Genomic DNA, 22,484 nt, shown 5'->3' with positions numbered 1-22,484 from the left:
CCGCGCCCGCCGCCGCCGCCCCGGGGGCATCGGGGGATGAGCCGGGGGAGCCTCCCCTTACCGCCGGCAGCTGCTCCTCCGCGCCGGGCGAGGGGCCGGCCGAGCCTGCGCACAGCGGCGGCGGCTCTGCCCAGCTCCTGCCGAGGACAATGGGGTAAAGCCCCCTCCTTCTCTCCCTCCTGCTTCCCTTCCCTCCTCCTCCTGCTGCTCCTCCGTCCCTCCGCCCCCGCGCCCGCCCCCCGCGCAGCCCGGCCCCTGCGGAGCTGAGCCCGGCGCGCAGCGGCGCGGAGCGGCGCGGAGGTCCCGCTGCCGCAGCGGGGATGGGAGCGGAGCGGGGCTGGGCTGGGAGCAGCCCCCCGCCGCCGGACCCCCGCACCCCGCCCTTCTCCCGCCGGGGGCAGGTGCCGAGGTGGGGCCCGAGGGGTGCGCTGGGGTGTCCGGCCACTGCGGCCATCCCGCGGACCCCCTGCGTCCCCTTCCCGCGGGCGGTGGTGATGCCATTCACAGCTGATGGAGCCGACTTGTCTCCATATGGGCGTGTCACAGGTGTATATGTGCCCATATACACGCGTATTGGTACCCAGGGCACATGTGTTGGTCCGGTACAGACACACATCAACGATACACCCATGTCACAGTCCCCAGTGTTTTTTTGCTAGATTTACCCATGCTAAATGGCCATTTAACTTTCTGCTCGCAGGAGAGACAAGTCCAGCAGCACCTGTTGCAGCACAGCATCTGTGTGTGCAGTCCCTTGCAGGGCAGGGTGGTTTGCAGGGAAAAGACGTTCTGGCAAACTCATGTAGCAAATGTTTCAGTGTGAACATTGAGGAAAAAGTGCTTCTGCAAGTCGGGAGCCTTACATTTGGGTTCCTAATGGAGGCTGACATTTGGGGTCTGAGTAGGGTTCCTAAGAAGGTTGAACAGGATGCTCTCCCTGTTTCTGTGTTGCACAGGGGCTTACCAGCTCCCAGGCTCAGTTACACAGGACCTGTGGAGGGCGGGGCAGGTTTTTTGAGCTGGATAAAACACCTTTGACCCGACTAGCACAGAGCACCTGCTGACGCCCCTGTGCTGTTGGTGCAGGTTTATAACACACAGTTTAATGTAGGCCAGTGAGATGCAGATCCTTGTCCTCTCTCCCACTTTGTGTATGTAGGGCAAGGCCTCTCTGTGTGCCTTGTAAGGCACGCACCACCGCGCGGCCCTGGGCTCGCTGGAGATGCTAATGCAATTATCGTACTATTACTGAGTTTCCTTCATGGCCTCTTGTGAAGGACACGTCTGAAATCCTTTTCGAGCATTCTATTAAAAGCCATCAGTAAATTCAGCTTTATTCCAGAAACTGTAGCAATTAAATCATCTGCATTAGCCCCAAAAGCAAATGTTGGTGGAGCATCTTTTGAGTGGAACTTCCTGGCTGGTTTCAGGAAGCCTCTCTGTGTGACAGGGGCCAGGCACTGACCCTGATTGTGCCACGAGAGCAGCTCTGCTGAACTGGCATTTAAACAGTTGTGAACCAAAACGAGACTTTGGGCCAAACATGTGTTTAGGGCAATGTGTATCACACACAGGACTTTATTTGCCCATGGATCTGTTTCGTGTCTGTTATTTATTGCGGTGTTAGGAGAGCAAAGAAATTCTGAGAGGGGTTAAAAAAAAAAGGTGGTGGATAATTGAGGCTGCTTTTTGCTTCCAGCCAGTGCATCTGAGCTGTTTTCAGTTGTTAGGTTTCTCATTTGCACCAAAGTTCTACTGTGACAGAGAATTGCCCACGGGTTGTTCAGTGCTTTGTGCAATTTTCCAGGCGTTTCTCACATCCATGCAATGACTGGAGTGCCGGGTGCACGGTGTCCCCTCGGCAGCCCCGGCACCTCTGTCGGGAGCGGTGTCTTTTTGGAGGAGCCGGGACACCGCGTAGGTGCAGCTCGGGACTGCATTAACAGGCTCTCCCATGGCAGGGTGCCAGCAGCCAAAGCGCTTTGCCAACCACGAGTACGAGGAGGATCAGTTGTCTTCGGAGGCGTGTGGCTTTTTGGAGGAGCAGAGGAGACCTTATGGCCCGTGTTAGCTCTGTGATCTCTGCCAACAAGCGAACAAAAGGGAATAGCACACCTGCTTCCCTCCTCCGTGCCTGCGGGAAGGGTTTCTCCTCTCCCTGAATGCTCGCCAGCGCAGCTGAGCTGGCTCAGGAGCTGCTGTAATTCACTGCTATCTTGCCAGGCCAGCAGCAAATTGCTAGCTCATCTTTCTTCCACCTGTAGTGAGAGGAGAGCCGGCAGGGAATGGTGTTTCATCTGTCTTCCCATGCCTGCTCCCCTGATGGGGCTACTATATGGCACTATAGGAGGTGTGAGACTGGAATTTGGGACTGGCTGAGAACTGAGACACTAAAGGGACAGCTAGAAGGTATGGAGAAAATAAGGGGCAGGTGGGGGGTTAACAGTCTTCATTATCAGCAGGCTCCTCACTTCCCAAAGGGTTAGACTGACATGGGTTACACCCAGCCCTGGTTCCAGTCTCCCTGCCCCACCTGGGTGCCCCCACACAGGTAAGTGACCTCAGGCTGCTTCATGTCTTCTTTGCATCAGACCCATCGGGTTCAAACAAGTTCCTTGTCCAGGCTCAGTCTCAGTTTGGACATTAGGACAGTACCAGATTTACAGTATTTGACTAAAAAATGAGAACTAGGGTATTTTGCAACCTTTCTGCTGTTACAGAGCTGCTCGAAGAGCTCTTCCAGCCTGTAGGGACTGCAGTGCCTGAGGAGGTGCCTACCACTAAGAGTCAAAAGGAGCAGCAGGGATTGCCCTGACATCCCCATGGCAAAGCCTTTGTCCTTGGTGCTGCTTGGCTCTGCAGGGTGCTGCAGGATGTACCCCTGAACATGGCACTGAAACACGGGGCTCCTCCCTCCAGTGCCCCTGTAGGGGCTGGAAACAGTGGGTGCACCCTGATTTGGGCACAGCCTGACAAAAGCCAGACCCATCACAGTAGTCATGAGGAACAGGTAATTCTCAGAGATTGTAATGAGTGTGTTAAGCTATTTTCCTTTCTCCCTTCAATCACTTTCACAAAACGAGTTTAACTAAGAGCTATTATCTCCTTACAAAATGGTGCTGCACAAGCTAGATGGATTCCTCTGACCTTTCAGTGTGCTTTACTTGAACTGGCTGCCTCTTCATGTTCTCCTCTTGCTGCCTTGAACACGAAAGACAGCTGAAATAGGGACTCTTACAGTAAATACTGTGGCATATTGCCTTCTTTCTATCAGTCACTGGTGCTTCCCCAAGCCTTAGCTATTTATTATTGGGGGGCTTATTTGTGTTCCTCTGTCTAGGAGCTCTGCATAATGTTTCTGGAAGGAGAAGTGTCCTGTACCCTTTTACTACTGTAGTAGAAACCTGGTGTGATGTAAGGGAAGAAGAAGGAAATGTCTGAACATGCCTGAGGGACAATTCCAGAGCCCCATCAGGCCTGAGATGCCACAGGGAAGCAGGACAGGTGAGAGCAGTCAGCCAAAGCAATTTTGCTGTCACAGATAATTCAGGCAAAGAAAAGTTTTCAGGCTTAGCAATCAAGGAGATGGAAAGGTCAGTCTGGAGCAAAAAGGGATAACGGAGGCTTGAGTCGGATCTGGCACAAAAAGATTTAGATCCTGCTTCCCAGCTTCCTGTAATTCCCAGACAGTTCTCCAGATGACATCCATTATTTGTGTTATCTTTGCACCTAACAGAGTGAGTCAGGGACCAGGGTGCTACATAAGCAAAACAAAAAGCTGTCCCTTTGCCAAGGGAACTTAAAATCCAACGGTGTGATGGGAGAGAGAGCTGATATGAACCCTGGAGAAGGAAGGGGGAGGATAAGTGAACCACGAGGCTGCAGCCTAGGGAATGCCAGTGGCAGATCAGTGGCTATCAGTCATCCCTGGAAGGGGAGGAGGGAGTGCCAGGAGATAATGAGGCCAGTTTGTGGGTGTTTACAAGGATCATGATAATACTTTGTGGCAATGACAGAACAGAAGATGACACATTAAGGTAATGTTTGGGCACTGGCTAAAACAGCATGAGAAGTTTTCAGTCTGCAAAATTTACAGTATTACCCAAAATAATTCCTCTGCACAGGAGCCATGCTTGCCCTCTGTAACCAGGGCACAGCCATGGTTCATGCCAGTGAAATGAAGACAGATTTAAACCAATGCTGGAAAACCCCCACCCTGCCTCTCGCTTGCAGAGGGTCCAGATGTCAGGTCGGGGATGGGGCACTGGGCACTGCCATCAGGCTGGGAAGGGCATGGGCCAGCAGAGCCTGGATCTGTGCTCAGCAGTGCACTAATGAAGCATTTTGGATGTGGTTTTGTTCACAGAATTATTAGCACAGTCATGCAAAATGTGCAGGTGACGCCACAGTGGATGGGAGTATTAATGTCACTGTTGGCTCCCAATTTCCTGGATGGCAGCAGAGGATCTGCAGATGAACAGTCACAGAGCTGCATCTCTGTGGCAGAGAGGTATCTGACAGCTAGCGATCACATTTTTCAAGGGCTTATTCCTGGCTGTTTAATACTTCATATGCTCTCTTGGGGAGGGAGGAGAGAAGAACGGAGGAGTATATTTGGCACAGCAGGGAAGTGGACTCGGGTCTTTTCCATCCCTTAGTGCTGTGCTGTTGCAGAGGGAGAGAAAGCCTCCTTCCACAGCGGTACTAATCCTCCTCCACAGCGAGCTGAACGTTTTGAACTTGAACAACTCCTCTCATTTTTCCCCCATGTGATTGTGAGTCAGGCTGAGCTTCTCTATTCTTCTCCATAATTGAGTAGGAGATTATTTTGACTGGAAATAACCAGACACAGGTATCATGGCTGTGAATGCCTCCATGCATGCCACTTGCTAAAAGTTCTGTAGCCTTCTGCAAAGAAAGCTGGTCTTTAAAGATTTTGCTCAATGGAGAGGGAAGAAAAGCAGAGGGGAAGAATAGCTCCTTCCTGTTCACATCTGTCACTGGCTCTGCTAAACTTAACCTGCTGAATTGTTGGTGACATGCTGTTCTTCAGAAGCAGCTCCTTTGTGAAAGAACCTCCCCTGTGACACAGGGAATAGCCACAGTGAGACAGGAAATATCCCCGACATGATGGCTTTCTACAGGAGCTTGTAGCTGCTATCCAGTCCCACAGCCATGCTGAGAAAGTTAGGGAAAGGCATTCCTCTAAAATCTCCAGGGGAACCTCCCCAGGCACAGATTTTCCTGTCCTTCTTTCCCGTCTCCATAGTTGTCTCTCCTGGGATGCAGGCCAGCTGCTTGGGTTGCATTCCCACCCCTCTGCCCTGGAGGCAATGAGTGTTGGAGGAGTGCAGGGCAAGGGAGAAGCAGATGCAATGTGAGGCCGTGTCAGAGCACGTGGCTTCCTCTGCTGCCATGGCAGGGGATGCTGCCAGATGCCGATTTTGGCTCTCGGTGGGTACCAGGGAGGCGGGTGCAGCCCCGTGGCAGAGATGAGTTTTAGCTACACACACTCCTTCTAGCAAAGCCAGATACTAAGGAGCATTTCACGAGATCAGGCTTTCTCCAGTTTATACATAAGTGGGATTGCTTCAGGCTATTGAACCAGCCTGCTGCAGACTAGTCAAGCCCAGAAGTTTTATCTGTGCTGTAGCAAACTCAAGCCACCGCTGTTCTGCCTGTGGATCTAGTGTCTCAGCTGCTTACTGAGGAGCTAATGAGCTTTTGGGGATACATAGGTGCTATAAACTCCTTAGGCCAAAGATAAGCAGCTTTTAGGAGCCTTTAGGAGCACTGCCAGCCTGTGGCTCTGCTGCTGCGGCGCTTCTCAGGCCCCAAGTTCTTGGTTAGCAGGAGGGGCTACAAAGTCTTGAAATAAGTGTGTACCTAATTACATGTGTGTACATGCATGTGCTGCAGCTGTCTCCTCAGGTTGAGGTTAAACCTGGCAGCAGGACAAGCAGGCAACAACAGGTTTTACACACTGTGTTGTCACGTCTCCCTGCTTGAGTGACTTCAGCCCTCACAAATGGCCTTCCCTGCACAGGGCTGTCTCATCAGCCCAGGATGAATCCATCACCCTCATCACGGCAAAATGGCCTTTGGCCATTCCCAGCAGGAAATTCACCGTGGACAGCGTGGGCAGCTTTGGAACAAAAGGTGGCTGTGCTGATCATAAAACAACTTATTTCCATTGCTATCCTTTCTCTGCTTTTGGATAGATCTGCTGTGAATGCCTGTCTAGAAAATTCACTGGGTAAAAAAAAAAAAAAGAAAAGAGGTACTGCACAACTAAAAGTTCTTTTTCAAAGCCACTGTGAAAGCAGTTTTTTATTTCCTTGGTATGAATTCAGCCCTTGCTGTTCTCCACTTGCTGTCTGAAGTGTCTGCCATCAAAAGCAATCCTGCTGCAACTGACCAACAGGCTCAGGTTTCTACTCCTACTAAATGCTAAAGAGAGCCTTCAAACCAAAGCAGCTTGGCTAGTCAAAGCATCTCCATCTTTATTGTTTATTTTACCACACACCCCCTTTTACATGTTTACATACAGGTATAAACCAGCCCAACAGCTCTCTTTCAAGGCATAATTAGCAACAGAATTTAGCATGCAACTCTCAAATTTTTGTTTAGTTGCTCTCCTTGGGGCAGTTTTGGAATTAATCTAGTCATCAGGGAAAGTTATGTGAGGTCCTGGAAGTAGCGTCTGATACCATCTTTTAACTTTAGTAAATAAAATCTGAAAGCCCATTTCTTTGCTGCTCTATTGTCCTATATATTTATTACCCTGTTGGTTTACACCTGTGCACAGCCTATATGAAGCCAGAACTACTCCCTTATTTTGGCACTCTGTGCAAATGGATATCCCTTCCTTGCCCACGGCCCCTTCCCCCCTCACAGCTGGTGGAACTGAAAGGATGAGCAATGTAAAAACCTTCAGTGTGACTAAAACTGTGAGATTTAACAGTATCAGAGAGCCCATGAACACTTGAATGCTAAATTCTCAGTTAAACTGGTGTTGTCTGTTGAGATAAAGCCCTTCCTGGGGTGTTGGAGCAGGATGATAATTTGGCAGCGTGTTCCCATGACAAGGAGCAGCAGTTCAGAGGTCAGCTCAAGGCTGAAGCAGTACAGACAGTTCAGTACCATGCCTGGAATTCAAATCCAACCATCACCAGATTCATGGTCACGGGCTGAAAGTCTCTAACTAACCCTTCTGTGTTTAAATTACCTTCTTCAACAAAGGCATTCTCTCATCGTTTAACTTTGAACTATAGAAATAGCACATTAAAAGGCTTTGCAGTTTAAAAGTGTTGGTGGGTCTCAACCAACTTTGTGGGCTAAGTAAAGCGTGAGAAGCATTCTACTCTGTGCTACCCTATCAACTGAGCTTTTGAGGCAGACTGATGAAAAGGAATCTACTCTTTTAATAGTGCTTTCTCTCTGGAAAAAGGTCTTGCTAATTTACTGAAGCTTGGAATAACAGATAAAAACTGTATGAAAAGCTGTGGTGTAGTTTGGAGCTGAGTGAAAATTGTGACCAGAACCTGAGTCTGCCCAAAGCCTGAGTTAAATGCCCAAATGCCCCAGGATTCCTTGTATCATCATGCAAGTTGTTAAGGGTAAGAGCTTAATTGTTTGGGATGGGGTTGGGTTTATTCTCAACTGTTCTTTTTGTGCCAAGGGTTTTTCTTTGGAAGGGTTGGGTCATTTCATTTTTTATTTATTTGGCCTTTTGCCCTTGCATTTTATCTAATAAAGTTCAGTGATACAGGACTGATGAGGAAAAACCTCCCAGAGCTGTGTTAAACCTGAAGTCTTCATACGTGAGAGCAGCAGGGCCTGAGCTTTTAGGAAGATCCAACAGGATTTCACATTTTTTGTGATCTTGAAAAAATTTGTCATGGTTAAATAAAAACAAAGCTTAGGGAAAAAGAGGACACTGGCTACATGCATAGTACAAAAGCCTTGTAGAAAGCCTCTGGATATCATTTGAATGCCACTTGATTTACCTTCACAGTAAGGACATGATGACTAGGGGGATCATAGAGAGCTCTATGAGTTTGATCCATACAATAAGTGCGCTCAGCCTGCAAAACAAACCTCATCTGCCAAATTGTGAAGGGTCATTTCCAGCTTTTTTCTTGAAGGAGGGACCCGGCTCTGCTACTGAATGAATGAATAAAGTGGGAATTTTGATGATGATTTCAAAGGAAGCTAAATTGAGCTCCGTGAAAAGGGAGCACTAGCATGCAATGCTGCACTTCTTTTTTTCTTATTAATGTGACTAATTAAATGTTTGTATTTTTTAAGCACTAACTGGTTTTTTGATGGTCGTTTAGAGACTTTGAGAAAGTCAATAATTTTGATGAAATAGGACTGTAGACTCCAGAACAAAGTCCACATGGAATCCGTGATGTTGCTAGGATACAGCTATTAGTATTTTCAGTGGCTGGGGTATTTTTTGGTATGTTTTTTTTTTAATAGAGTCAACCTAACCTCTTACAAACAGCAGAGGAATACGTGAATGCCTGATCCCATTTACACAACGCTCCCTCAGCTTACAGTAACTAAGCCAAACTTGACCCTTTAATATCAACCACTTTTATTTGTGAAGAAGAAACACAAAGAGCAACTTTGACCCAAATCTTGGGGGTTTTTTTAATGGATGTGCAGGATTTTCTCCCTGTGGGTATTCCATTGCTGAAGTCTCCCTCTAGTGGTTTATTTCCAGAGGGGCCCTTGGCTTTGCTGGCTTGGACAGGTCCCAGATTTGATGGTGTGATGCAGAAAGTGGAATGACCCCTATAAGCTGAACTGTAGAGCTCGTAATTTTTAAGAGATGAGCATAAAGCCTATAAAATACTATTTTCTATGGGGTTTATATTTTAGAAATTATTTTTTACAATATAGGTAATAGTTGAGGGTTTCCCTCCCAGGCTCACTCTGTGGTATGGACTAACATGGTTTGCTCAGCCTGTAGGATGTGACTCTTGCACATTGTTTCCTTCAGCTGTGTACTGGGATGCCTGTAAAAAAAAAAGATCAGTACTTAAGCTCATGTTCCACATCAAAGCCAATGCCAGATGTGATGCCAATAACATTATAACACAGAAGAGCATTGAAGATGGTGCTATTTTGGGATCCTCATGTTTGGGGAAGCAATATCTAAGTGGAACACTCTGCAGATATTTTACTGGCAAACCAGGAAAAGCAAGCTCTCTGGAGTTTGTTTCCAACATATAACTTAACTTTGAGGTTTGTTAGGTTTCTTGCATTTATGCCCCTGACCTCACCTTTGCTGGGCATCCTTTAGCACCTTAGGTAGTCCCAGTGCCTTCAAAGGGTGGGGAACAGGGAGGGATGAAAGCAGAAGCCGAGTATCCAAAGCTAAGTAGGAAATTCAAGTCTCCTGATACCCGATGCACGTATTGAGTGTTGGGTTAGGTCAGTTCAACTCCCTAAAGATGGCTAAGTAAAGGAAAAAGATCTACTCTAAAGCATGATGAAGTCAATCCATGTCTTTATTTAACTGTAAAGGGCTTTGGATGAGGCTCAGCCTTCCTTCACAAGTGGTGGTAACCAGAGAGAGCTGTGATTCTGGAATGCATCAAGGATCCTGGGAAGACTGGTGTATTTCCAACTTGTACATTAACCTGAGGGAGGTAGAGGACTGGTACTGAATTCTTCATGTTCACATCTGGCAGAATTCCATCCTGTGATTTGCTTTTTTGCATACCAGAGGAGCAATTTGGCCTTGTTTTTTTTCTTTGTAAACTGTAATAGAAAGCTTGGAGAAATTTAGAATAACCTGCCCCAGAGGTTAGCAAGCTCCCATTCCATTTTTCCATGCCTCTGGACCTGGAGGCTGTGAGATGACATCACCTTCCCGTGAAGCATTTTACAGTATGTTCAGTTATGTAACAACTTTTAAGGGTAAGGTTTTACTTTTGTTTGACTTATACTTACTGCTCAGCTTCTATTGGACAATCAGGAATCTTGATCCTTTGGGAGACTACTTAAACCACCCTCTTTTGGACTCTGCTTCATAAAAGCTGCACAGTGTTTCCCATGAGAGTGATTTTGGAGCCAATTTTGTATTTCATTTTTGTTTTCGCTCTTCAGGATAAAGTTTCTACACAGCATCCTGGCCAAAGATGATTTGATTTTGGTTTATAGCTTGAGCAAGAATGATTCCACCTATTTTGTTTATATTAAGAAAAATATGCATTTACTCCTGGGATACATAACAAAATTCTTGCACTTTTTAACAGCTCCACAGCTAAAAAAGCAGAGGTACAAATTTAGTATGCACGTATCCTCTCTGAGATTTGTTCTGGCATCAGTCACCAACAGTAAGTTAATGGGATTCCTGTGTTTACAAGGAGGTCATGGACACCTATGGGATGCCCACAAACACATGAACTGGCTTTACTTTTATGTAATTGTATAGATGTTTTTTTTTCAGACTTTCACAATGCATATGTAGGAACTTTTTTAGTGGAGGAGGAAAGGATCTGGTTAACAGCATTTCTTTTCGGACTCGTTATGGATGGTTATGTCAGTTGTAGAAGCTAAGGAAAGATTCCTCTGCTTGTTTGACTCAGGCAGGTTCATGCCTTTGAAGGAAGGCTTTCTGTGAATGGGAGCTTGCAGGGACCAGCTGTGTGAGGAGCCTCTCCTGTGGAGCAGTGCTTGGTACTGTGTGGAAAACCACCTGTCCCAGGCAGGACTGGACACAAGCCTGCGAGAAAAACAGGGGCAGCGAGCCAGTTTGTTTTTAACAAAACAAAGTTATGCAATATCATTTAGTTCTGACATGTTCCCAATATGCAGCAAATGAAGAACTCACTAAATACAGTATATCTCTGGCCATATCATTTGAATATAACTTGTTTCCATGACAACCTCTGCTTAACAGCTTGGCTGATATGAAATCATTCCTAGATGAGAGAGCTTTTGCCAAAAGCATTGGGATTCAACACTTTATTATCGTGTTTTAGGGTTTAAAAAACATTTATTTAAGCCTCTGGAAGCAAATATCAACTAGAATCCCTTCATCTTCACCTCTGCTTCAGCTCTCGGTTGTTCAGTTTATCTTCCTGGGAACCTCTCAGGAACAGCTCCTGTGTTACTTAATATGCTTCTGAAGTCCCAGGCAGTGTTTCAAGAGCAAGTGATCGTGACACCAGCATTTGGTAGAGAAATTACATTTCATGGCTGTTGGCTCGGGATGTGAGGCGGCAGCAGCAGCAGCAGCAGCAGCAGCAGCTGGGCACAGCAGCCAAGGCTTGTGCTCCAGCCATCCCTCAAGTCCAGGAAGGTTTATGTTCCAGCTAACTCAGTCTCAGAGTGAAAAAGAGGAGCTTTGACTGGAAAGAGGTCCAGCCCAACCTTTCACACCACTCATTTTGTATCAGGAGCACTGAACAAACCCAGGTTATCTCAGATGTTTTCTAAGGTGTGGTGCCTGTTGCCTCGGACATAGCTGTGAAACACTTCCAGGGTGGAAATGCAGTAGGACTGCTCATATGGTGCTTGTTCCCTTCCTCCCTTCCAGGTGCTACACTGCATTAGAATATAGCTAAAATAAGCCTAATGCTTTCCTAATATTTAGAATATAGCTAAAATAAGCCTAATGCTTTCCTAATATTTCTCATGTACGCAGGCACTCCAGTTGCCACAGTGATGGTGCACAACTCTCAGCAGGGGAAAGGAGGGTCCTGATGGTTTTAAGAGGCAATGTGTCCCCTCTAAACACCACTGTATCATAGCAGGGGGATTTCCTGCACTAGCTGGGGCAGGGACTATTGGAAAATCTCCTGGAATAGGCAAATAATGTTTCAAGCACATGTAATGTACCCATTGCTGTCAAGATTTTGGGATCAGCAAGGATTATAAAAATAGGGATTTAAATCTCAAGTAAAACCATGGAAGGAGGTATGAAGTATTCATTGTTTCTTCTGGCTGTAATGTACCTTCTTCAGCTCTAATTAGCACAGTATGGAGTGGTTTGGGCCTTTGTGTGGCAAAAAGGCTCAGGTGCCTGAAACTAGGTGCAGGCAAACAGTGCTGAGAGCACACAGAAGGGGGCAGAACGGTATTCCCCACTCCAAGTTGTTTTTCTTTCCTTCCCAGTTGCTACCTGGGAAAATTTCAGCCATTACCCATCAGAAATTAACTGAGTTAATCTACTGGTTGAGTCCTGCTCTCCTCCCCACAATCCTGCTTTATAAGGCCTTAGCAGAAAACTACCTGTTTACCTGGAGAACTCTGCAAGCAAGAGGATGTGGCTGGGAGAAGGTGTAAGGAATGGAGCCACAAGCCCCTTCCCTCGTGGTGAGCTTTAAGCAACTCATCTCTGCACCATCTTGTAGCACAGGGCTGAACTGTAACACTGTTTGTTTCTGGTAAAGCTGCTTGAGAAGATACAAAAGCACAGGAGGCATCACCAGGGTTTCCTTACAAGGGAACATTTCAAATAGATGGCAAATATCAATACAATAAATTTTTAATTAAAGCCTTACAAATACCTTTCCGGAAGTGGTAATAACTTGCTGGGATTTTTAATCTCTGAACTGATTTCACTCAAGGTGTGCTGGCAGTGCGAGGTAGCTGAGCAGAATCAGGATGCTGTGCTCGTGATCATTTTTCCTTGCGAGACTCATCTCAGGAGACTCGTTCCTGCCTCTGTGTCACGACTTAGCAATCTCTGTAGGCAAAGGATGCGCTAATTCGATGCATCCTGTGATTGCCCTTCCTCCACAGCCAAATTAATTTACTGTTAGTTGAGATTCCCACAGTGTTCCTTGTGCCACTGTGAAGCCTGGTATTTACCGATGTAAATAAGGAATAAACGGAGGCTTTACATGTCTCATTTGGAATAATGATACAGGCTGTGCTGCCTGGCTCTCACTCCGTGTCTCAGAGGTGTGGGGGTTGTACTTTTATATTGTTCCTTGCAGCTCAGGTTGTTTATAACATGATGATTTGTTTTCAGCCTGAGCTATAATGTTTTAACCGATGAGCAGCTCCCTCCTAATGGAATCTGGAGGTTTTCACTGAAGCATGTGGTTCCCATCAGAGGCAGGTGCTGGATTCAAAGTTAGTTTTTGTAATACAGCCTAGTGAGTTAGGCCTCACTTCCACAGTGATGCTGCTGCATATCCAAAACGTAATACTTTGTTGGCAACCTCAGCAGAGGACACCAAAAATGTGTTGGGTGTGGAGACTGTCATTGGCAGTCACGGAGGCAAGATGTGGCCCTTTGAGGTCATAAGAAATTAGCACTCTTCTCCTCTCCTCCTGTCTTCTCCAGCTCTTCTGAGAAAATCTGTGCCTAGATACAGCCATTTATTGTAGGGGTTTTCTTCAGGATTAACATTTTTGGTGGGATCACCATTAAAATAGAGAGAAAATGCTCGGAGTGGGCATAGCAATGAATTTTTAGATTCCAAGCTCTCCCAAATGGTCATTATCTTGCCTTCTATTTAAAGAGGAATAAATTAAATTGCATGAGATGGCGCAACTGGTTTTCCAGATCTTATTTAATTTGGATTAGCGGCTTGCATTTTCCATCTGGACAACATAATCATTAACTTTTTGTGTTTCTTTATTGTCACTGTGCAGACTGCTTTTTATGGGTGATCTTTGCCCTTTCCTACAGTTAGATTTTTATTTCTTTAAAGGAGTGTGTCTTTATGGATTTTTCCTATAGGATGAAGTATATATAAAATTATTCATCCCACTAAATGTGCTTGCAAGGCAATCTGTGATTCATGGTCTTTGATCCTGCTATCACTTATGTGGGTGTTTAACTTTACTACTGTGCACAGTCCCAATAGGGAGAATCTTAATTTTAAAAATACTATTATAAAAATAACGTGAGGGGTTTTTTTGCACATGTCCATGTTGGATTTGTGAGGAACATCTCCCTATAAAACCAAATATATAAATTAAATGGGCTGTAGGGAAGATGAGAAGACAGAAATATTATCCCCCCCAAAGTCTGGAAAAGTTCGTTGTTGCGCTGTCTCCATCCATGGTCAGTGTGCACAGGGGCCATCCCTCCATTATGTGAACGTGCAAAGGTTTTGCGTCCTAAACCTTGGGTTTTCAGAGAGATTCAGTGTTTTGGTCAGTGTTGCCAAGCCAAACTGAGCACGATGGTTAATTTGCTTAAAAAGGCAGCCCCAGAGACGCATCAGGTCTGCGGTGTGCCCTGTGCCTCTGCAGAGAAGGGGCTGCCAGCAGCGTGTGCGGTGCAGGACGGGGGCTTCGGGTACCCTGTCTGCCCCAGCGCCTCGTGGCCGTGGGTCCTCGTAAAGGTCTAAGGAAGCAGATGGGCGATTCCCCTCCCAGAGGAGAGGCAGTGACCGGGAGAGTGCACGTCCTGGGTCAGGGCCCCTTTGGGGAGCCACCCGTGCTCTCCAATGGGCTCTTGGACACGTCCATCGCTGTCTCCATCAGGGTGGCTCCCTCTCCCCCTTCCCCACGCCGTCCGTCTGTCCTTCCCGTCGCACCCTTGCCCCGCTTCTCTGTCCCTCTCCTGCCCCTGTTCCAAGCCCGAGTCCCGCTCGCCCCCTCCCCGTCCCTCCTCGCCGTCCCTTGTCCCCTCCCCGCGCCCGTCCCGCCCCTCGCCCCCCCGCCCGCCCGGGTTGATGGCGCTCAGCCCCCCCGAGCAGGAGGCGCCGGGGCTACCGGGGCTGCCGCTCCACTCGCCATGGACCTTCTGGCTGGACAAGTGAGTGGGGCTGGGGGGGCGGAGGGGAGCTGGAGAAACCCCCCCAAATCCTTCCGTGGAGAGCATCCCTGCGCGTTATCGGTTCGCTCGTCCAGCAGATTGGACACCGGGAAATTAATCTTGGGCTGCGCACACGGGGGAAGCGCTGGTGCGAGGGACTGTCCCGGTGCCTGTGTCCCCATCGAGGAGGGAGCCGCGGAGTGAAACCGGTTTGGAAACGCTTTCGGTTTTGTAGTTGAACGGCCGCACATTGACCCAGGAAACGTCGGTGGAGGTTTGGGCTCTAAATTTAGAAATGACGCTCGACAGCCCCGGGAATGGAAGGGTAAAGGTTGTGCTTTGCTTGCTGTGGTCTGTGCATCCCTGCTGCTGCCCAAATGAACCCGGTCCCAGCGGCCGGGACGTGCCCGGTCTTACAACTCTTTTAATATCAGGTTTGGCTCCTGTAGGTGATCCGTTCTTGTTTTGAAGGATTAGCTAAAATTTTTTAATTAACTGCAGTGTTCATATTACATTTTGTGTGCTTGAAGTTGGAGCCTCTAATGCCGTGGAAAGCCTCTGCCAGGGGAGCTCACCCCCGTGGTGCACACAGCGAGGCATAGGGAAGAAGTACCAAAGTCAAAACTGAAACAGAAAGTTTATAACCAGAATTTGAGATTGTTTTTTCAAGTGTGTATTTTCTAGCATCTCGTTTTTTAATCCTCTCTGTCTCCTTTTACCAGTTTTCTGGTGTATTTCTCCGCTCCTCCCTGCTCCCCCATTCCAGAAGGAAAGTTCTCTCCTTTATCAGCTTTTCTGCCACTGAACTGCCTCACACTATTGGTGAAATTCTCCCCTTTAGTTATTTTTTGGTAACTTTTCAACTCATGACAGGGAAATAACAAGAAACTGCTGAAAGCACACAAATATTCTCAGGTCCCACAAATCAAATCTAATAAATAAACCCACCAATAATTTCTGATTAATCCTTTTGTACTCATGACATAGTTGTGGTCGGATTCAGGGTCTGAGTAGTATTTTTTGTGTCTTTGTCTGTAAAAAGCACCATTTGGACTGGTGTTTAAGCAAGCCCCCAACCAGATCTGTTTGTTTACACAAGCCATGTGGAGATAAGCATGTCTATCTTTTATAATCAACATCGGAAGTCAAAACTCATTCCAAGTTCCTGAGTTGTATCATGATTTTTTTTTTTTCCTAAGTCTTGATTCCACCGTACTTTAGACTCTTGAAATTCAGTTATTCTATTGATTTTTTGGTTTTGTCTTTTTTCAGATCACATATAAGTGCATTTAATTAGTATTGTTGCTTCTTAACTTATAAATCCAAGAGTGTATGTATCAGGGGAAAAAAAAAAAGTGGGATCATTTATACACAAAACTGTGTGTTTTGTTTACTGACAACAGCAATGGAATAGCGGTAGGGAACAAGAATGATGACAAACAAGGCATGTTTTATTGTCAAAAAAACGTTCAAGGCATTAAAAAGCACACAGGAGATGGAACCAAGAACTTAATTTACTGCTGTGTGTGGAGGTTCATATCTCTGCAGAGAAGTGGCTGGGATGTTTATTGGTACATCCATGGAGATTTGATGGAGGAACCCCTGCTTAGGCTTGTGTTGGATGGACTTTCTGTAGCAGATAACTGTGGGTGCTTTTTTAACTTCCTTCAGTAGTACCTAGTGTTGAGCAGTGCTGTTTCCTCAGGAGATGGTATTGATTTTTGGCTGCTGCTACATTTTACCCTGTACTTGGACTGAAAAGCAGGAAGAAGCGATGCGTAAGGATAAATAGATGTTGGGACAGATATGTAGTTATCTTTTTCTATTAAATTACTGTGAGAGAGATCCATGACATACAATTTTAAGATCTCTAAAATGTATCTTTTCATTAAGTCACGCTGTTAAAATAAATATCCATCAGCTAAGTGGTGCTTTGTGTAGCAACTAGGGATGTGCTACCCTTGGGGTTCACAGCCTTGCTTTTATGACAGCATCACTGCATACATCTGCCCTGGAATTAAATGCCTTTGTTTGATCTACATCAGCACTTGTTTCTGTGAATGCCCTGGTACAGGCTGAACATCTGGAGGCTGGTATCCTATGGCCAGGTCCTGGTTCATTGCCATCACCTCACACATGTCACAGGACAACTGCATTTCCCATAAATGCTGAGCCTTTCTTGGTATGTGTGCCTGAAATAGCAACCACCTGATATCGCTGTCCGGTGTCCTACCCCATAAATGCCTTAGGAAAGTGAGCACGATAAAAGCTTTGGGAGAATATTATTCACCAGTTGGACAAATAAAATCCCATCTATGATCTTCAAATGCTCGCAGTTCAGCAGTTTCATAGAAGGCAGCAGAAAAGCTGGCAGGTATTTTTCGTTTAAGAGAAATGAGGTTTCCTTTCTAATGGTTAAAATGTTCTAAGGTCACTTAGTAAAAGTTTGGAAACCAGCAGTTTAGATCTGCAGTTTTGTTTGTCTATTCAGCAGGTTTCCAAGTTCATATCCACATGTCTCATTTGCAGGACTTTTGCATGCAGTGGTCTTAGGGAGCATGGGGAATTTCAGCAAGTCTTACAGAGGTGGTTGGTGCCAACTTGGGAAGCTGATTTATGCTGGTGGCTCTTTACACTTCTGCTAACCTTGATGAGATTCTGGTCCTGCTTGTAGTGGCCTCCAGCTCTGAAATGAAAGGTTGCCTTTTTAGTTTTTGCTACATTGTGTAGCCTTTAAATTGCTTTTTATGACAAAGTGTCAGTGTGCATCACTGAATATAACTAATTAAAAATGAGGATTACAAGTCTGGTCACTGTATTGTGGAGCACATTCAATGTAGGGATTGCACAAAAGAAGTCAAGTAACATGACTATCAAAGGCTGAATAACAGGCCATGTTAGGCACTTAAAAACATCACTTAATGGGATTTGGGATTGTGGATCTGGATGTGATATTTGTATGAATACAAAGCTGTGAAACCGATTATACTTTTTTGATGTACTTGTGGACATCATGCAAATATCCTAGTTTGCAAATGCCAGCTGTTACTTAACCTGGGTATCACATGCCATTTTGTCGTGGTTTAACCCCAGCCAAAAACCGAGCTGCACACAGCCACTCACTCCCCCACCAGCGGAATCAGGGAGAGAATTGGAAGGGTAAAAGCTGGAAAACTCGTGGGTTGAGATAAAGACAGTTTAATAGGAAAAGCCAAAGCTGTGCACACAATCAAATCAAAACAAGGAATTAATTAATTCACTGCTTCCCACGGGCAGGCAGGTGTACAGCCAACTCCAGGTGAGCAGGGCCCCATCGTGCATAACAGTGACTTGGGAAGACAAATGCCATCATTCCAAATGTCATATCTTCTTCCCTCCACCTTATAGACTAAGCATATGGTCTGTAATATCCCCTGGGTCAGTTAGGGTCAGCTGTCCTGGCTGTATCTCCTCCCAATTTCCCGTGCACCCCCAGCCAGCGTTGCTGTACAAGTACTTATCTACATGCCAGTGTGGCAGTATGAAAAGCAGAAAAGGCCTTGGCTCTGTGTGAGCACTGCTCAGCAATAACAAAAACATCTCTTTATTATCAACCCTGTGTTCAGCACAAATCTAAAATGTAGCCCCCCATTAGACCAACTGGGGAAAACCAACTCCACCCAGCCAAAACCAGCACACATCTCATTGCTGCACTAAGCCTTTTGCTACTGAAATAACAGTCCTAGTAGCTGTTTGATTTTTCGGCACCAAAGAAGCCAGAGGCTTTGTCAGTGGTCAGGGTTTTCAGTCCAGTGTGTGTGTGCACATGTGATAATGAAGATGTTGCACGTCCTTGCAAAAAGCCATCGTTTGAAGATCTCACTGCGTCTGAGCTGCCAGCGCTGCTGCCAGACCGCTTTCAGTCAACAGCAAGGAAAATACCAGAACCCTTCTACACAAATCAGTGCTATCAGGAATTGGGCACACATCACACAAAAGCCTAGGACAGATGCATCATTTCTAGATAAACCTCACTCCCATGGAACTCTGAGTGTGCAGCAGGGCAGGTCCCTTTGCAGGATCATGGCCTGCCTGCCTTGCCTTCTCGCCTGAGTTCAAACAATGCTCTTTAGATAATTTTATTTCTGTTGCAAGAAAAGTTTAACTCTTCAGTGTCTTTGTGAGGGGAAGTATGTGCTTATAAACACTGGCAAATATGCAGGGTTGTTAGTCTACTCCAGGAAAGACAAAATATTCTTGCATAAATGTATTATCTGCGCTGATTTTTCTCTCTGTATGTTATAGATGAGTTCTACATAAAGTTTAGTAGATAAATTTTGATAACTGAGCTATTTTAATAATGTGTTAATCTTCCTAACTGAACACATCAGATGTTTGAAACTAAACTTAATAATTTCCCTTCTTCCCTATAGAAAAATCTTATTTATCTAGGATCCTCTATTTCATCTATTACAGCTTATGAGTAGGTGGCTTACAATGAAAAATGATGGTTAATATTATAAGAATGTTCAACCCACTAAGTGCATTTTGACAGGCTTTGATGGCTTGAAATCAGTCTTTGTAGTCAGAATGGATTACCAGATTTATTTAGTTGCCACAGCATGTTTTTGAGTTTATGCTTTGTAAGTAAATATTTTGCTTATTTATACCAAAAGCCGTTGTAGTTAAGCACTTGCAGGGGTATTTTCAAAACTGCTTGGCAGCTTTTAAAGCTCCCGCTAAAGCCGTGATGAGATTCCCACTGGGAAACAAAGGCCAGTGTGAGCACATATGAGACAACTTCTATACTTAATTCTTTGCGGAAAAACAGAAAAGCTACAGTTCAGCGTCAGAAATTAACATAAGCACAACCACCTGGAGGTTTATTCATGGATAAAACAATGGGATTTATCTTTGTATCCTTTGTTCTTTATTCATGCTGGAATAATGAAGGAGTAGTGAAGCAAGATAGCATTAGGATTCAGTTTATGTAGATTATTCCTGTTTCCACGTTCCCATGTGGTTCACCGTGAGATGCTGTACAGTGGGTCTGGCCTGATTAGGCAGCTCAATTAGCCCTGATATTGCACTAAAATTTTTCCCATAGTGTCCTGAAGAAGCAGAGCAGTGGCATCACAGGGCACAGAACAGGCAGGCCAGGAGAACCATTGAATATTTTATGTGCAGACTCTCCACGGGGAACCCAGATGTGCATTTGTAGGTGGAGTGGCAACAGACCAACTACTTTCATGCCCAGAAGAGCTGTCAGTGCCAGGCTGGTGCTGTGATCCATGTCCCTTCCTGTTACTGTGCTCAGGGGGACTGGCAGGGCCTGCTGAGTTCCTTGGAAATGAATTGTTCCATGGCAGTAATTGACAGGTCAGTATGGCATATCAGATTAATTTTATTTTGATAGCAGTAAAATTATTCAAATGGGAGGATTCCTGTAGTGCCTTCATTTCAAGGGTCAGTATTTGCAGGGTCTTGTTTTGTAGTACCATGTGTATTGAGGTTTTTAGTAAAGTACACAACCATCTTACTACTCCTAGTGTACATTGTGTTTCCTGGAAGACTTATAAAAGTAGGAATTTCTACAGATTCCTTCAATTGGAAGTCATCTGCCATTTCTGCTAACTCAGGTTAAACTTATGCTCTATATGCAGTTGAAAAAAATTAAAATCAAAACTTCATGGGTTTCAAGGCACATCCCCCCCCCCATCGATCATCTGTGTGGATCTGCTGAGTTTATGGGTGACTATCACAGACACACTGCAGTTCAGATTTGTCAGCAGTCCGGAATTTTACAGGAATTTTTCCTTCTGTCTGTCTGTGATTAGAATACTGTCTCTGCCTTATACACATCCATCAAACCAAATTTGTACAGGTGTAATTTCTGCAACAGATGATCTTGAACTTTTAAATTGATGCATCATCATATTCTCAATCACAGCCTTTTCAATAGGGTTTTGGTTTTGTTTGATTGTTGGGACTTTTTGTTTGTTTGTTTGTTTGGGTTTTTGTTTGGTTTTTTGTGTGTGTGTGTTTTTTCTGTTTGGTTGGGTTTTTTTGGTTTGGTTTGGGTTTTTTTTTTTGTTTTGTTTTGTTTTTTAAATAAAAATGTTTGGGGCTTCATGCTCATACCCATACATGATTGACACTTTCCAGAGCTAGATGAAAGGCTGAAATAACACTATGTAATCTTGTGGGCATGGAGCATTTACTGGGCAGGTCACCAGAAATAAATGGTCACTCACCATAACTTTTAAAAGATAATTTGCTGCTTGGTTGGTGCTTTCTGCCAGCTGATCACAGTTTCTCTGGAAAATGTTATTTGCAGCTATCAAAATGAACCATTTTATAACCTCAGAGTGGAATATTCTGTCTACCTGTCGTAGATGCTCTTTTAAATGGCATTGAATTTGCTAAATGGCTACCATGATTATCTAGGTAACCTTTGAAGGCTATGGTTGGAGAACACATTTTAATCTTTTATTTGAGTAAACCTTACTATTGAGGCAACTCAGTGGCAGTATCAGAATGAGGATATGGGGTGATGATACTATATGTTGTACAGCATATGTTACCCCACATGCACTGGTGACTGCTAAGTTACTAAGAGTGCCTAAGAGAAGTAATTTCTTGAGCAGTGGTGTGGGACAGCGAGAGGCAAAGTTATCTCAGGCTTTGCCTGTTTGTGTTCTATTCTACATGAAACCAAGTGTTAGTACAGAGGTGCTACTTCTGTCAGCAACAAGGAAAAAACAAGGGGTAGTTTGTTGCAAATCCACTACTCCCTACTGACAAATATCATGTGATAAATTTCAAAGTCTGTTTTATTTACTATCTTTTTGTGTGCATTCAAAACCAGACTGACTGGTGCTTTCTATTAAATAGTGAATTTCTCTTTTTGCTCTTCAATGCTGAGTGTAAAGTGTAAGTAAAAACTGCCAAAACACAAAAAACCCCCAAATCCTTACTATGATAATTCCTTTTGATCACATTGATGACAGTTTTGTTTGTTGCTGGTTTCAAGTTATCAGTTTTTTCATGGAAGTTTTCATAGTTCATGAGCACAGGGCTAGAATCTGTGCCATAGCAATTTCTTGGATTTTGTTTGCTTGTTTTTATAATCTCTAGTTAAAGTGATTTTTGAGATTTGGACATGTAACACTGTTTTCTTGCCAGTTCCACCACTGTGATGTGCTCTTATGTCTGGTAATTAACAGGCAAATAATAAAGTAGGTGTTAGTTTGCCTGTTCTATACTGGAAAAGCTGGGAGGGATTTTTCATTTGGTTTTGTATTTTTAAAGTAGCTTACGTTGATAGGAGCCTTCAAAAAACCTTAGAGCTATTATTAGACTTTTGAAGATGTGATGATGTTTCAGTAGTTTTGCATATTAAATTTCTTCCTTTATGTGAATGTCTAGGGTTTGCCCCAGAGCCTAAATGATATCTGAAAAAACTGAGAGTAACTTCAGTGTTTCCCTGGACATATTTAATTCTGATCAGATCAGGGAGGGTTGCTGAGATGTGGTTTCCTTTTATCCTTTCTTCAGCTGGTACCTGAGCAACAGCTGCATTTTCTTCTGTTTCCTTAAACTTGTTCTGTTGCCTCTGTTTCCAGATTTAGTAATTTTACACATTTTTGTTTCCTCTTCTGGGACACAATGGGAGGTTGCTTGGTCTTTGATCTTCATTTTTCTTTAGAAATCCTACTTCAGCTTCTGAAGAGAAAAAATGTTTCCAGTTCTAACAAATTGAATG

General features: G+C 44.9%; 1 protein-coding gene across 7 annotated transcripts in view; it reads left to right on the top strand.

Moving 5' to 3' along the window:
- Positions 1-22,484, top strand: part of EIF4E3 (eukaryotic translation initiation factor 4E family member 3) — a 31,392-nt gene that overhangs the window by 718 nt on the left and 8,190 nt on the right. Inside the window, exon 1 of one of the 7 annotated variants that reach the window (XM_027640536.1) lies at positions 14,655-14,740. The exons of 2 other annotated variants lie outside the window; for them this stretch is intronic. In XM_027640536.1, the coding sequence (XP_027496337.1) occupies positions 14,658-14,740 (83 nt within the window). In that variant the 5' untranslated portion in view covers positions 14,655-14,657. 4 more of the 7 variants (XM_027640542.1, XM_027640540.1, XM_027640539.1 and 1 more) reach the window with 4 other exon arrangements.

This window comes from Corapipo altera, unplaced genomic scaffold, assembly GCF_003945725.1.
Source record: "Corapipo altera isolate COAL_440 unplaced genomic scaffold, ASM394572v1 55, whole genome shotgun sequence".
Classification (NCBI taxonomy): domain Eukaryota; kingdom Metazoa; phylum Chordata; class Aves; order Passeriformes; family Pipridae; genus Corapipo; species Corapipo altera.
The sequence above is the reverse complement of the archived record's forward strand: the minus strand, read 5'-3'. Positions and strand labels throughout refer to the sequence as shown.